Source organism: Passer montanus, unplaced genomic scaffold (genome assembly GCF_014805655.1).
Source record: "Passer montanus isolate IOZ18808 unplaced genomic scaffold, ASM1480565v1 scaffold81, whole genome shotgun sequence".
NCBI classification, from domain to species: domain Eukaryota; kingdom Metazoa; phylum Chordata; class Aves; order Passeriformes; family Passeridae; genus Passer; species Passer montanus.
The window spans coordinates 267,426-282,956 of record NW_024373368.1 but is presented as its reverse complement, the minus strand read 5'-3'; the positions used below and the strand labels follow the sequence as shown (position 1 = coordinate 282,956).

The following is a 15,531-nucleotide window of genomic DNA, read 5'->3' as shown; positions in this document are numbered from 1 at the left end:
TCCTGTGCTTGGACTGTGGGAGTATAAAAGCCAGGGCTTCCTTTTTTGGATCCCTGCTCAGAGGCACCAATTCAAGCTGTTATTCTGTTGTTATATCAAGATTCAATTATCTTGAGAATCCAGACATTTGTGACTCTGCTGTGGGGAACCTGGGGTCGAGCTGATAAGGAAACTTGGTCTCACTGGGGAGTGTGAGGGGTGTGGGGAGTCTAGTGGGGTCACTGCTGAGAAGGGACCTCAGCCCCAGATCAGGTGATGCCACTGAGACTGCCAGGCTGAAGGCAAGGAATTGCCAGGTCAGACAAGGACTCTTCCTTTACATCTCACTGGCAGGCTGGTGACCCCCACTGCCCTTGGACAGGAACACTGTCCACCCTCAAGGACACACGTCCTTGTGGGCAAATAGCCCCATGCTGCTCCCATGGCTCCAGTCCCCTGGCAGGCAAAAGCTGCATTCACACTACATATCATGTCCATTACTGGGTCTAAGTGCAGTTCCCAAGGCTTTCACATGTCAGGCCAGCAGCGAGCCCACCGCTCGAAGCACCTTCGCCACGTGGCCGCCACGCGCCTGCTCGGAGCCCGGAGCCCGGAGCCGGGAGCACGGAGCCGGGAGCCGGGAGCCGGGAGCCCGGAGCCCGGAGCCCGGAGCCCGGAGCCCGGAACCGGGAGCCCGGAGCCCGGAGCCCGGAGCCCGGAGCCGGGAGCACGGAGCACGGAGCCCGGAGCCCGGAGCCGGGAGCCCGGAGCCGGGAGCCGGGAGCCCGGAGCCCGGAGCCCGGAGCCGGGAGCCCGGAGCCCGGAGCCGGGAGCACGGAGCCGGGAGCCGGGAGCCGGGAGCCGGGAGCCCGGAGCCGGGAGCCGGGAGCCGGGAGCACGGAGCCGGGAGCACGGAGCCGGGAGCCGCGGCGGGGCCGAGCCCGCCGCCCCCCCGGGAAGGCGGCGGGGGGCCCTGCAGAGCGGGCGGGCCGTGCGGATCGCCGAGCCCCAGCAGCCGATGCCCTGGACCACAGCAGCGGCGAAAGAAGGAACCAAAGCCCACCAGTTTCCATGGGGGATCCACCAGACCAGCAAGAAACAGTTTTCAGCTTTACCTGAGCCCCGCATCCCCCAAAACTGCTTTCGTCAGTTCTGTCACCTCCTTCCTCAGTCCTACTCTCTCTCCCCTTGCCACTCCTTCTCCCTAACCCGCCGTCCCCTTAACAATCGCCCGGCACTCCACTCCGTCCTGCTAAACCAGGCACATCAGCCACACAGCTAAGCCTCAGCATTTCATTGAATTGAAAATTCTACTTCATTATCTCCTTCCCCTGTTACCCCAAGAGCAGGATGACATCCTTCTCTGCAATCCATACCCCTGTTTTCCTTATTTTGGGTAGTTAACCGGGAGCAGACCACTTGAAGGCGCAGGGTACCCCAAAAAGGTTTTTCTTTCGCAGAGTCCCTGGCTCCCTGTAACCTCTCCAATTCCCAATCCCTATCCACTTGTTCTAGCTGAAAAGAGCTCATCAGCTAGAACTTTTATCCTAAAACCCTCTAACCTTTTTATCATTCTTATCCAATACCAGTCCTCTCTCCATTTCCCACCCATCCCCATGAAGTAGTTTTTATAATTATGCTTTTCTAGTTTAAATGTGTGTTCATATTGCAGATTGTCCTGTTTTCAGTTTTAGAAAGCAGGGGCCTGTCAGGTCACAAGGGTAGATCCGACGAGAAGCAGTTTTGATTGTTTCTTTAATAGCAACAGTTCAGACAGTATTAGACTGCTGAATCATAATAGCTGTTGGGTTTATGCTGTCCTCAGTAGGTTCTGAGGGTGACTGATAACCTAAAATGGTGTCTGGGAAAGTATTTTGACAGTTTTTGTGGCGAATGCTCCCTGAGTATAGGTATTAGCTGAAGCCAAATTTCTTTTTTGTCTTTTTGTTTTTCTTTTAACAACCTAAAACCGGGGATCATCTGGGTTAAACTGGTTGAAAGGTGAAAGCAGCGGTAAAGCTCAGATCCAAGAGTGAGAATCCGAGGCCGCAAACCTGCCTGGACTCCCGGGGGCTCCAGGTGATTCCCTGTCCCTCTCTCAGGGAGCAAAGTCGTCACCTCAGCCTAAACTGGGGGCTGTGGTGGTCCAAAAAGCCAGTTGGGAAAGGTTAGACACCATTGGGCCAGTCACGTTGAAAAGGCCAATCCCAAAACTCTTATATGAGCTTAGTGCCAAAGGCTGAAGTCTTTAAGCACTTGCCCATGCTTTAAATTCATTTAAATCTGCAATATGGACCCACATAACCCATTTATTACAATTAAATGCTCATTTTATCTTTGCTGCCTACCACCAAAATCAACTGCCTACCACCATCAAGTCAAATGGACTGTTTAAAACATAATCCTCACTGCAGTGGTATTTATTTTCATGCTACAAAACTATATAATTACTGCTTCATTTTTTAAATTGTTAATTGTCATATTTCTGTTTATGAGAAAGAGAAATGTCATATTTCTCTTTTATGTCATATTTCTCTTTTTTCTCTAACAAAAAAAAGGGTAATATGTGGTGCTGCATTTTAGTTAAATGCTATGCTCTGTCTCACCCCTCAAAAATGTACGATTTATTCCAAGGCTGTGATCCTCCCCTGAAGGATCATGTATCTGTAATCCCATTGGCCCAAGTCTTATTCTGCACCCACTTTGAATCTCCCTCTTAAGGTGTGCGAGGGAGAGGAGATCCTCTCTTGGCCCTGCTCTCCCCTAGGCTCTCCCTCTTCTCCCCCCAATCCCCCTTTCCCCTTTTTCCCTCAGAAACCATGCTGTTCCCGGGGGTGGGACCCCCAATAAACCCTCATCTAATCAGCACCCTCAGAAGCCGTGTGGAGTCTCCTTGCTGCTGCTGCCAGTGAGCTCACAGCCCAAGGGGCCCTCCGGGGACTGCCCAGGGAGCCCGCCCCACAAACGAACCACAACATCCAGCTGGGATTTGTGGTGTTCCAGTGCAATCTTTGGAGCCTCCAGAAAACCAGGGTATCCTGCTCACCAAGATCAATGTACCTTCAGCAGTTTACAAGATGTCCAGGCAACCAGAGCAATAATTATCCTTTACTCACCTGACCAAGCAGCAGATCTCCTCTGTCTTGAGAAGATGCAGATTTCTTCTCTCAGGCTCTTAGTATTGCTAGCATTACTTCTTAGTCCTGTTCAGGCTGCAGATCTTCACCCCTAAATCCCAGTATAAACCCAGAGCTGTCTAAACCACTGATGGTGTTTGCTAAAAAGTAGCTGTAGGAACAATTGTTCATTAAACTCCAGCAACACAAACAAAAGAAAGAGCTTATTATTGCATTCCTATTCCCCATTTTAACAGCAAAAGGCAACATCCTCCCCTTCCTCATTTGACACCTCTGATATTCCTGCAAGCTCCTTCAGCTTTGTTTTCATAAAAATCTTAGAATCACAGAATCCCAGACTGGTTTGGGTTGGAAGGAACCTTAAAGGTCATCTCATTCCACCGCATCCCATGTGCAGGTGCACTTTCTACTGAATCACATTGCTCCAAACCCCATTTGACCTGGCCTTAGGTGACAGAGACACATTTAAATCCCAAGTGTGAACCATGATGCCTCATGTTTAATAACGATTGTGGACTTAATTTGGGTACAACTTCAAACATACAAAGTTTCCTCCTCACCCACCAATGGTGTATTTTTCCTATATTTCAAACCGTGGGTTTATTTACAAACTGAGAGCCAATAGCCTGTACAAGCCAATCTGTCCTTGTCCAGGGCACAAGCTTACACAACTGTATCCAGTGCATCTTGTGATCTGATAGATGAAGGGCAGAGCTTATAAAGGGATGGAGTGAGCAGGATGAAACATATAAAAGTGAGAAGCAATAGATTACAACACAGAAATTGTAGGGCAACTAGAGGAGGAAAACTTCCCAGCAGTACTGGGGTGACCTTTAATAAAACCAGATTGTCCAGCTTTAAAAATAGAAAGGCTGCAACACTAAAAGAAAGCTTTAACTCTTTATGAATAAGTGACAGCAACAGCCAGGGATGTTCAAGAGGTGGCACCACAGAATCACAGAGGTGTTCAGGGGTGTCTTCAGCTGTGTAATGCCCAGGGGTGACATTATCACCTCTTCTGGAAGCTCTCCTTTAAAGACTCAACACCCAAGGCTATGAAGCCTCCTTGGTGCATGTCCCCACCTGCCATGGAGATTCTTCATAGCCATGGGAGGTGCTCCAGGTGAGCCCAAGAGTCTGGGGAGATACTAGTGAGGACAGGCTGCTTGGGGGCTCCTTCCAGACCTCCCTCAAGCAGGAGGTGCAGTGCCCAGGGCTGGAAAGCCATGGAGAGGCATCTGTGACTTTCCAGAACAGTGGTAGGACCCACCACGCACACCAGGACAAGCTACTGCACATCCATCCACAGAAAAATGCTCATCTTGCAAGGCCTAAATGGGACTCCAGTCCTGAGCAGCAGCTAGAACATTTCTTCCATAAGAGCAACAATCCTTCCCTAGGGGCTGAAGCTTTATTTCCCTTCCCATGGACCAAACTCCCTGAATAAAACCTTCAGCTCCCACTCAGAAACCAAACTTCTTCCTGCCCCATCCTTTAGTAAACCTTTCTTCCATCCCTTCCACTTCTCTTCCAGACTGTGATGCCATGCTCAGGCAGGAAAGTGGGAGATGGCTTCTCTGGAGATGGTGCTGGCAGGAGTAAAGACAGAATGCAGGAGGATGGTTTCTCCATTTTCCATGTATCTTCCTGCTCTGGAATCAGTTCTCACCTTATCTGGAAATACGGGACGCAGTAGAAGCAGTTGTCAGGCCCCTGGGAAGCCAATGGGAGAACACATGGGTTCAAACACTCCAGAGATTTATTTAAGCAAAGAGAGTAGAAGAAGCTTTAGATCCCACTGCAGTTTTCATTTTACCCCACATCTGGGAGATATGGGAGTCATCCACAGTCATGGATGATTTTTCCTGGACTGCAGCTTAAATTCTTAAGAGGCTGAATATGTGAATAGAAGCAATAAAAGGATCACAGATTTTGTGGCTTGATTCAATGCTTAACCCTGTGGAGGAATGTCTGTATGGACAGAGCTTGCAGGGGTTCCCTGGTATTCCAAGGCTCCTCTGGATTATCCTATGCCCTCACATTGCAACCAGTGCACTCTGGTTTATGGTGAGAGCAGTGTCTTTAACATTGCATCAAGTGATGGGATGGAACAGTGAATCAAGGAATCACAAAATCATTTAGATTGGAAAAGCCCTTTGAGGGAATTGAATCCAACCATTCCTCCACCACTGCCAAGACCTCCACTAACAAGTGACACATGTTTTTTGAGCAGTTCCAGGGACGGTGATTCCACCACTGCACTGGGAAACTAGCTCCAGTGAATGACCACCCTTTCAGTGAAGAAACTTTTCTTAATATCCAACCTAAACCTCCCCTGGCACAACTTGAGGCCATTCTCTGTCCTCAGGAATGGTGAGAGCTATGTGCTGGGTCCAGCAAAATTGATGCTCAGGCAGGGCTGTCACTGTTTTCTGAAACTTGGAAGAATAAAGGGTGAAAACGAGAGTCTGAACATTTCCTTGATTTAGAAGCTCTGCCTCATGACACACCTTGTGGTTTTCTCTATTGCATAGTACTGCAAAGTGCCATTTGTTACAAGAGAAGAGCTGTCAGCTCTCTGTTGTACTCAGACTTTTCTGTAAAAACATCCTGTTCTTTTAACCAGGCAAGATTGTTTTGTCTGTAAATATGACAAGAATTATAGATCAAAATAGCTGTTCACTGCCAACAACACAAGATTAGATAAGGGAAAAAGTCAATATGATGAAAGATTCAGAGGAATGTTGAGGCAATTCCGAACAGTGCAGTGAAAGTGTGAGTCCAACCAGGTTGCAAAAACAGTTGGGCAACATGGTGCCCTCCAGTCTCCTCCAGATGTTTCTGCTAGAGCTCTCCAGATACACCTTTCAACCTCCTTAACCCACTCAGACCTCTTTTTTTCAGGTCTAGTCCCCTTCAGTTTCCTCTGATAGGGTGTCACTGCTCTCCCGGTCCCTCTGCTCCCACTCCGGTTATCTTCAGGTCCTTCCACTGTGGTCTGGACCCTCCCATCCTTTTGATATCATGGTGGACCACTCCAGACTCCATTCTGGGGTCTGGTGATGTGCAAGTCCCTGCTGATAAATCCCCATGGGAGGGGCATGGAGTGCCAGTGACAGGAAAGCTCTTGTACAGCTCTTGGACACAACTCCAGGAACCCAGGGAGGACTTTGGACATCTCAGGATGAGTCCCCAAAACCAGCTCCCATCCGAACCAAGGATAGTGCTTCTAGCACTGCCCTCCAAATTGGATTTATGCTCCAAAGGAGAGGCCAAGTCACTACCAGACCTTGCTCAGCAAGGATTTCCTCTTGACAGCCATCTTTTCCTCCTTTCTCCAAATCCCCTGTTCCAAAAGCCTAAATGCAGGCAGAAACCTGGTGAGAACCACACAAGCCTGGAACATCTCCTCCCAGATGCAGCACAGAACCTGCCAAATCCATGGTTCAAGCTGCCTCCAAGAGTCATATCTGGTCATGCTGTCACAGAGGCAAAAATAGGGATATTGTGGGAAGAGGGGATGGAGTAGGCTGGGATATTTCCAGGCTAGAAAAAGAGATTGGGGACAGTTGTCCTGGGACAAGTTTCCTGTTGAATAAAAGGAGATAAGACAAGACACAGACCTCCCACCATGTCCATCCCCCATGTCATCTCCACTGATGTTGTGGCCAGTGCCTAGCTCCCATTCCCAGCACTGCTGGGATGCTCTGTGCAGGGCAGGTGGCAGCACAGACAGCAGTCCCTGAGCTGGGTGTGAAGCAGGGATAGCAGCATCCATGTCCAGGATGGGATAGGACCAGGTCCTGCTGTGTCCCTGGGCAGGGTTACAGCCAGGGACTCCTGTGGACCAAGCCTGGGCAAGCTGCTGTGGTGGCTGAGTGGTGAAGGTGTTGGACTTGCAATCCTATTGGGTTTACCTGTGCAGGTTCAAGTCCTGCTCACAGCAGGAGTTTCACTGTCAGTCCCTGTCCCCCTTGCCCCAGGAGGGGCAGACATGGGGCAGTCACACTCCCTTGAGGGGACCCTGTGTTCCCATCCTGGCTCTGGCCTTGGTCGCCAGGGACTCTTTACCTTTAGGAGGTGGTTCAGAGGAGCAGCCCTGCACTTCCTACCACAGGAAGAAATCTTGCCATTAGCCTGTCCCCTCCCTATACAGCCCTGTCACCCTGTTCTCTACAGCTGTGTGATACTGTTGCCTGTGGATGTGTCACCCTGCTTCTGCCTCCTGTCACCCTGCTCCTTACAGAGGTGTCACCTTGCTTTCTATAAATGTGTCACCCTGCCTTCTGCAACCCTTCACCCAGCTCTCTGCACCAGTGTCACCCTGCTCCCTACAGCCTTCACTCTGTAGTGATAGACTGAATTTTGTTTAAACTGGTAGAGCCCTGTGATTTATTGTGTCACTGATACCCAGAGACTAATGCCTGGAATGTTTTAAAGAGAGAAGGGCAAAGGCTGATAAGAAGCAGATCCTGTGGAGGCAGGGTAATGTTTTTTATCATGCCAATTCCCTCCTTTCCAACGACTCCTGACTGGCACAACAAAGCATTTGGGAGAAATGGGGCCAAACTGTGGCCATGGCATTAGAAGGGGACATAAACCATCACAGTCCCCAGTATTGCATCAGTGTAAAACCCCTCTGGGGTAGGTATCAGGGCATTGGCTCGTGAGCCCCCTACATCCCTGTCACACCCTGCTCCCTACACCCCACCACACGAGTATTACCCCTCTGGCTGCTGCCTGATGGCAGTGGGAGGACAGGAGGCTGCTGCCACCGCCCAAAATTCATCCCACCCTCACCCAGCCCCACACTCTGGGAGCTTCTGAACCCTGAACTGAACCCCAGGAGCTGCTTCAGGACAGCACAGCCACACAGGAAAAGACTGGGACCTGTGGTGGCTGCAGGAACCCCTTCCCTGGCTGGGAACTGAGCCCAGGCCACAGCAGTGAGAGTGACAAAACCTGACCACTAGACCACCAGGGATGAGTAGTGACCACCAGGGATGAGTGGTGAGCACCAGTGTAGAGTGGCCAACACCAGAATGAGCTGCTGCTAGCATCAACCAAGCCCTGAAGGGACAGGGATGCTTGCTCCCCGCAGTTCAGGGAGAGGACCAGAGAGCATGGATGCCACAGCCTTTCTGGGGGAATTGGCAGGGATGCCTGTGGCATTGGGAAATCCCTCTATGCAAGGACACCCCACCTCTGTAGGCCAGGGAAGCAGGAGATGGTAGTGCTATGACTCTGACCACCACTGAAGGCAGGTTTGGGGAAGGCAGTGAAAGCAAATGGTTCAGGAAAAGGTGTAGTATCCTCTGGAGGTTCACTAGGGAAGTTTTCCTGCTGCTGCTGGGTCGTGCTCCCTTTGGGGCTGCTGTGCACTGCCAGGCTCGTGTGACACACACCACACTGGGCACAGTGTCATGGACACAACACTGACCCCCAGTGCACAGCCTGAGGTTCCCCAGAGTCACCTGGGGAGAACAACAGAAGTGCAGGTACGGGCTGACTGTTAGCAGAGCCTTTCCTGGGCAAGAGGAACTGAACTGAGCCCTGGTGCTGGGCAGGGAGTGTGTCTGGAGCCCCATTCCTGCCAGTTTTACAGTAACCTGGTCGTCTTGTTTGTCTGTGAGAAAAGAGCTGGCTGGGGCCAGCTTTTGGAACCTAATCTGGAGCTGTGAAGAGCAGGTAACCACTAGGTGATTCTTTTTTACAGAGAGTTCTTAGGGGAGTAGACATTTCTGTCTTCCTTTGCCCCACAGAAGGGGAACAAAAAGTGGCTTCCTGATGAACAGGGAGATGGAGAGGGGATAGAAATGGTCCCCCCACTCCCCAAGGATTTGCTACCAGCATGGGCAGCAAGACAGGGCATTGCAGAGCTGCAGACCCCTGCCCAGGACAAAAAGCACACAGTCTCAAGGGGTCAGTACAAGTGTCACCTGTCCCTGCAGATCCCAGCATAGGGAGCTTCTGATTCAATGGGAAGGAGCACTGACACAGAGGGGAGCACGGGGGTGTCTCCAGGGCTCCTCAGCAGATGGATGACCCGTGGCTGAGGTGAGGGGAGTGGGAGGGCTCCAGGAACACTTCCCATGGAGGGCAGCAGAGGGCCCGGTGCTCCTTGGATGCTTGTATGTGGGTGGGAGGAGAAGTAAATGGACAGAGAGAAAACCTCCCTGGTTTTCAGGGATTGAGGCACACAGTTTGCAGAAACCTCCCTGTGCTTTGTCTTGTCCCATGCAACTCAAAAAAATGGGCAGTGCAGCTCCCATCTCCATCTGAGGCCAAACCCCACCATGGTCCCCCTTCCATGACCTGGTCGGGTCCCAGTGGGACTTTGGGCATCCCCCACCCCCTGGGTCCCTGTGGTGCCACGATCTCTTCCCTGGTTCCTCTGCAGTGCCTGGTGGATCCCAGCTGCCGCCTTTGCCAACACCTTTCCTTGGAGAGCTGCCCTGTAAGGAGAAGGAGAAGGCAAAGGAAGGCAGCCTTGGGGAATGTGGCCTGGAGAAAGGATGGAGCTATGACAGATGACCTGGCATCTTTCCAAATCTCTGGCATTTCTGCTGTGAGGGCCAGGGCTGCAGAATGCATCTTCAAAAACCCTGCAAAGGGCAAAACCCCCAAGCGAGGGGCAAGGTTGGGCCGTGTGATGATCCTACAGGATTGTGCCAGTCCTTGGGCCTGTCTGGGACAGGGAAAGGGGAGGCTGTGCAGGGCTGAGGAGAAGTCACCCTGTGTTGTGAGAGCAATAATCAGATGTCATGGTTTCGGTTGCCTTTACCAGTCATGACAGAGTGTGAGATCTGGCTGTCTTGCGGTTGGGGGAGCATCAGAATCTTTCTGTGGTTTCTAAGATCTTGATCTGGCCCTGTCACACATTATGTCACAGGCAGTAACAGTTCCTTCATCTGCCAGCAGATCTGGGAACACCAAACAGGTTCATTTGTATGTCCCAAGGCAGGACAGTCTCCATCTCTGCCACTCACCACAGGTGACTGGGAGGTGACACAGCACGGCAGCTGCTTTTTGGAGCATTTTGTAGGGCCATGTGGCAAGGCAGATGGAGGACATAAAAATAGACCTTTTTCTACAGGCACTGCTCCTTGGAAAGAGAAATCCCAGCTCCAGGATCACCCTTGGGGCAGTGGGGATGAGGCTCAGCACAAATGCAGTTGTTGCTGTTGTGCTGAGAAGATGAGGATGAGTCCCACTGCCTTACTTTACACCCTACATGGATCTGAGGCATAAGCAATGCTCACATCCAACAGACTAATCAGAATTCTGGAGTACAATATGGCAATAGCAGTAAATAATCCGTCTCCCCGTCTCTGACAGGGAGTGTCCTTTGGCAAATTCCAAAGTTTTGTCCTTTGCAAAGCCTGAATACCTGCAGCACATTGCAGTGCTGCTCCAAAATGCCACCACTATGTGTCTGTGACAACCCCATCATATCAGCCACTTGGTTCAGCTCCAGCTCCTGCTCATGAAGAGTCCTCAGGGTCCTCAGGACACCACCTGGATGCCTCCTGGGAGGATGATTTGGAAAAACCATGGGCTCCTGCCCACCCATCAATGTCCCTGGCACAGTCCTGGAGACCCTCCTGCAGCCCTGGTCCCCACCGATGGGGACATCATAGTGGAAGGTACACTGGGAAGGTTCTGAGTGCTCCCACAGACCCATGAGGCCAGTGGGGGAGAAGGAGAGTGGCAGCAGAGCAGCTCTTCTCTGCAGCAGCCCTGTCGCAGCACTAGGGCCAAGGGTCAGTGAGGAAATCTGGGAAACACGAGCACGTGGCACCTTGTGAGCAGCAGCTGGGCTGGAAAACACCCAGAGGAACCACAGGGAGTGAGCTGGCAAAATAGGGGCCGGTCACAAAGTAGAGAGGTGGAAAAAGGGGAAATGCTCCCTGGCACCATGACTGTCTGTGACTATAGGGGGGCACCAGGGATTGGAGTCTCTTGGCCCCTCTCAGCTCCCTGGGCTGGGGAGGCTCCTGCTCTGCCCTTTGCATCCCACCTTGAATGAAACCCACTGGCACTTGGAGAAGATGCACTTTGTAGAGTTAGCCCATCCAGGCAGGATTCCCAATCAAGCCCAGCCCCTGCTGGGATTGTTGGGAGGAGTTTGGAGGGCACAGCTCCACACTGGAAGCACAGCACTGAGAATTTTGTGCTTGATGGTGCCAAGGCTGCCAGCCTGGATCTACAGCCAGTTTCCAGACTGAGTGTTCCTGCTGCCCGTGCTGCCCTCACTGACCCCCTGTATCCACCCTGGACATTTCCCAGACCCACCACTGGAGAAGGGACCCCTTAGCAGGACCTGCACCTTCCATTTGAGGTTCTGAGCACCCCTGAGCCCCAGACCTGGTTCCATGAAGACGAGACTGAGCTGGGTCCTCCTGGTGCTTTGGTGGGGATGCTGAGGTGACTTTGATAAGCAGAGTCATTTCAGATGATGCAATTGTGAACCTGCTGCTCAAGGATGGTTTCATATCCTGTCTTGGTCACTGGAGGCTGATTTGCTCACACTTACCTCCCTTCACACAAAGGCTATTCTGCTACTTCCTCAACCAGCTGTTTCTTTTTTTTTATTTTTTAGTATTTCTGAGGCAAATGTGCCACGACATCAGCTCCACTGTGTTTTGGAAATTCCACATTTGCCTTCAAATCTGACTGACTGGCCACTGTCCCTACAAAAAGGACTGAGCCAGCAGCTCACAAAAAGCACAGGAGGAACCTGCTCTGATCCTGCCTCTGCTTATCCCTGTCCAGGATGAACATCTCCACACTCTGCCTCTCCATCATCCTGGTTGCTGACCTCTTTTCTCAGGCCCTTCCTGCTCCATGTGAGTACAGCATCCCTCTGTTCTCCTGGGTGGACTTTTGCTCTGACTGCCTGTAATTTGTAGCAGAACTCATAAAAGTCATCTGAAGATGTTGGGAACCTGTTTGAATAACTTCTCTTGATTTATTTGGACTGGTCTTTCTTTCTAATATCCTTTTATCTTAGGGATGAATTTTACTGGTATCAAAGTTTTCAGGTTTCCTCTCCCCTCATTTTCTTGCTGGCCCTTAGGAGTGGACACAGGGTAACAATAGAGATTTTTACTCTGGACATTAATGTAAAACATTTAACAAACAATCCTAGCAATATTTTTAATCAAGCTTCTGTGTTCACAGCAATTTCTTGCCAATTTTTAGGGAAAACAGGAGAAGGGATGGTTCAGCTGATTGAGGAGGTGGTTGCCTGTGCTCTCAGCCAGGAATGTACAATTTATTGAGTATTGGTCTCAGGCTGAGTTTCCCGATCTCTTCCAGTGGGGTCTGACATGGCTTTATGCTGCTTCAGCTACATCTCACGAAAGCTGCCTCAGAGTCATGTGCAGGAGTATTTCTACACCAGCAGCAAGTGCTCCCAGCCAGCAGTTGTGTAAGTACCAGCTTTGGGCCCTGAGGGAACACTCTGCCAGCCTTTGGGCTCCTGGCTTCACATCTAACAGGGCCAGGAGCAGGATGCTGTGAGGCATCATACCTGGGGGAAGGGAGCAGCCACGCAGGTTCCATGTGCAGTGTGTAAGCCCTCACCCTCCTCAGCTGAGAAATAAGTGGTCCCTTGGTCTCCTTGGACTGTCCTAATGCTGGAAATAAGGCATGGGAAGGAGGTCAGGAGGCAGCAGGGTCTTCCAGAGCTTGACGAACTCAATCCACACAACATTCCACACTGCACCCAGGCTCACCTCTGCCGTAGGACAAGGAGACGAATATCTGAGCATGGCAGGCTCTCCCAAGGGACCCTGATCTCCCCCTGAGTTTTAGCACACTCTGCAGCTCCAGGATGCTTGAGGGTTTGTGGGATAACATGACCCCAGTCCCTCATCCCCCTTTTCCCCCTGGGGACTGTAACCCCTGAACTCTTGACTTGCCAGGTTCGTGACCAGGAAGAAGCGGGAGGTCTGTGCTAACCCTGATGCCAGGTGGGTGAAGGAATATGTGAACAGCCTGGAGCTGCAGTGAGCACTGGAAGCTGAGAAGTCCTGCCAGACCACCTGTGAGAGCTTGGCACAGACCTAGAAATGCTATTGCCAAGCACCAGGACCTGCTGAGCCACCTTGGGACCCTGGAAGTTTGTTTTGCCTTGCAAAGGTGTCATTTATCCACAATAATTCAGCTACACATAGGGCAGCCATGATGCTGAAGACCTCCTGGCCTTGCAGACCCATCTTGGGGTGCCCTGCTGTGTGATGTGGCCAAATTGAGCCCTGCCTTGTGCCTCCACTGATAGAATGGGAGGGGGACTTCATCCCAGAGCTATTTGTGAGTTGGAATTAGGTCTGAGTGCTGTTTTATAAGCCCAGGATGAGTTTTCCCACTGAATTTTGTAACGGTGCAGTAGATGCTGTGAGTAAGATCTGTCCCTAGCTAAGTGGTACCCTAGTTACTTACAGGATGCTTGTTGGGGAACCACAGTGTTCAGCCTTATTCTCAAACTGCTCTTTTCTGCTGGTGCCAATGAATAAAGCTTTTTTCTCTGTGTGTCATCACTGGTTGTTCCCCTCCTGTTTGGAAAATGGGGACCCCACTACAACTATTTTCAGAGATGTAGGGGAAAAACCCAACTTTTCAGCTGGAAGTGCCCCAGCCTTCTTAGGTCTAAAAGCCTTCCCTTCTGCTTGGCTTCCCTGATCTCAGCACCACAGCAGCAGCAGCCCCAGCACCTCCCAGCAGCTCCCAGTCCCTGCGCTGATGTGGAGCCAGAACTTCTCCCCAGCCCTTTCCCGCATCATATCATAGCCAAGGCTGGGAGCTAGTGGGGCTTTGCCACTGCAGATTTGGCAAAGGAATGCCTGGAAATCTCAGGGTGGGAATTCAGGCGTGTCCCTATGGTGAGAGAAAAGGGGGATGGTCAGGACTACATCCCTGGCACAGGCTCCTCTGGAATGCAGCCTGAGCCAGGCTTAGCTCTTGGGATGCTCTGTTAGTGTTTATTGCAAGACAAGCACCAATTCACTGTTGTTCCGCAGCTTCCTGCGGCAGGAAACAAGACTTCTGTTTAAAAAAGCACAAAGTAAAACCAACAAAGTACTTTATCACCCTGCGGTTGACATTTAAAACTGGCTGATAACTTTGCGGGTAGAAAACGAGACTGCTGGTCCCACCTCCCTGCTGGAGCTCTACAGGGGATGGGAACAATTGAGGCTGTGTCTGTCAGACCTGCTTATTAGGGCCAAGAAAACCAGTGTGAGACAAACTGTCCCAAGCCCCATTGGTGCCACAGTGGTCTGCAGATGCTCAGGTTGTCTCCTGACCTCCCCTTGCTCATCATCACCTCTGCCCAGGGCAGGGGTGGAGTCTCCCTCCCTGGAGGCATTTAACAGATGCGTGGATGTGGCACTTGGGGACATGGGTTAGGGGTGGTCTTGGCAGTGCTGGGGGAATGGCTGGAGCCACCATCCTAGAGGTCACTTCCAACCTTAGTGATTCTATGGTTCTGGCTGGGGAGGAGAGCAGGATTGGGAAAGAAAAGCAGAAACAAGGAAAGAAACAAGGCTCAAGCAGAGTGATCTTCAAGTTGCCATCAGGGCTTGGGCAGATATACAGACCATGTTTGTGCTTAGCCTGATCCATCCAGCTTCCACTTGCCACAGGGTAGCACCAGTGATGGGATGTATAAATGGGTGGGTTTAGGAGAAAGGATTCTTGGATGAAGTGGCCAATGTAGGTTGAAAAGACAGAAATTGAAGAGGCTGAGGTGTGAGGCCAAGATCAAACCTTCAGTTCTCCAGAAGTGGCAGTGAGAGGCCATGTCAGGATGTTCATTATGGGGTTAGGAGCAGTGACCAGCAGGGAGACAATGTGGACACTGGGACTGAGGGTCTCCATGGCACCTCTCTCCTCCCAGGGCTTCTTCAAGTGAAGCTGGGAGAGAGGGAACAGCCACAGGGTTCATGCTCTCAAAAAGACCCGAGAAAACCAGGCTATCCAGTGTTTTGCCCATGGAACCATGAAGATCTTCTGATCTCCTGACACTTTCTGCCACTGCAGGCAGGGAAGGAAATATTCCCTATGTCCAGCAACTGGAAACGGAAACCAGAAAGGCTTGAGAGGGAAATTCCCACAAGTGCCTGGGCACACAGCCAGGGACTGTCCTGAGGGGAGGTAGTTGCAGCACTGGATGATCCAGTTTCACCAGCCTGTCCCTGCATCCTGGGCTTGCGATAAACCCCAGTACTCCCCTCGACTTTCCTTTCTCCAAAGCATCCATCTTCCATCACCTCTCAGCTCAGAGTCCCAGAGCAGGGACAATTTGGGGCTCCCCTAGTTCCTCTGCAGTGCCAAACTTAGGGTTAGGATGTCCTCAGGGGCAGAGGAGACATCCAGCACCCAATTCTTGGGATCTTCACCTGCTTCTGTA

The 15,531-nt window shown here is 51.3% G+C and overlaps 1 protein-coding gene and 1 non-coding gene across 2 annotated transcripts; both read left to right on the top strand.

Moving 5' to 3' along the window:
* The first annotated feature begins 6,980 nt into the window (after window positions 1–6,980).
* Window positions 6,981–7,062, top strand: TRNAA-UGC. Its single transcript has one exon. It is a non-coding gene; the product is annotated as a tRNA-Ala (tRNA).
* Window positions 7,063–11,647: 4,585 nt separating this feature from the next.
* LOC120513451 (C-C motif chemokine 5-like) lies at window positions 11,648–13,647 on the top strand. Its single transcript, XM_039732915.1, has 3 exons — window positions 11,648–11,965; window positions 12,438–12,549; window positions 13,046–13,647. Exons 1-3 carry the CDS (start codon window positions 11,893–11,895, stop codon window positions 13,131–13,133), a joined length of 273 nt encoding a protein of 90 aa, XP_039588849.1. The 5' UTR covers window positions 11,648–11,892; the 3' UTR covers window positions 13,134–13,647.
* The last annotated feature ends 1,884 nt before the right edge of the window (window positions 13,648–15,531 follow it).

Excerpts from the sequence above, each read along its gene's own strand:
- LOC120513451 (XM_039732915.1), top strand. The coding sequence starts at position 11,893 with ATGAACATCTCCACACTCTGCCTCTCCATCATCCTGGTTGCTGACCTC. Across the intron at positions 11,966-12,437 it reads TCAGGCCCTTCCTGCTCCAT|TGGGGTCTGACATGGCTTTA; the intron begins GTGAGTACAGCA and ends GATCTCTTCCAG. Across the intron at positions 12,550-13,045 it reads TGCTCCCAGCCAGCAGTTGT|GTTCGTGACCAGGAAGAAGC; the intron begins GTAAGTACCAGC and ends TTGACTTGCCAG.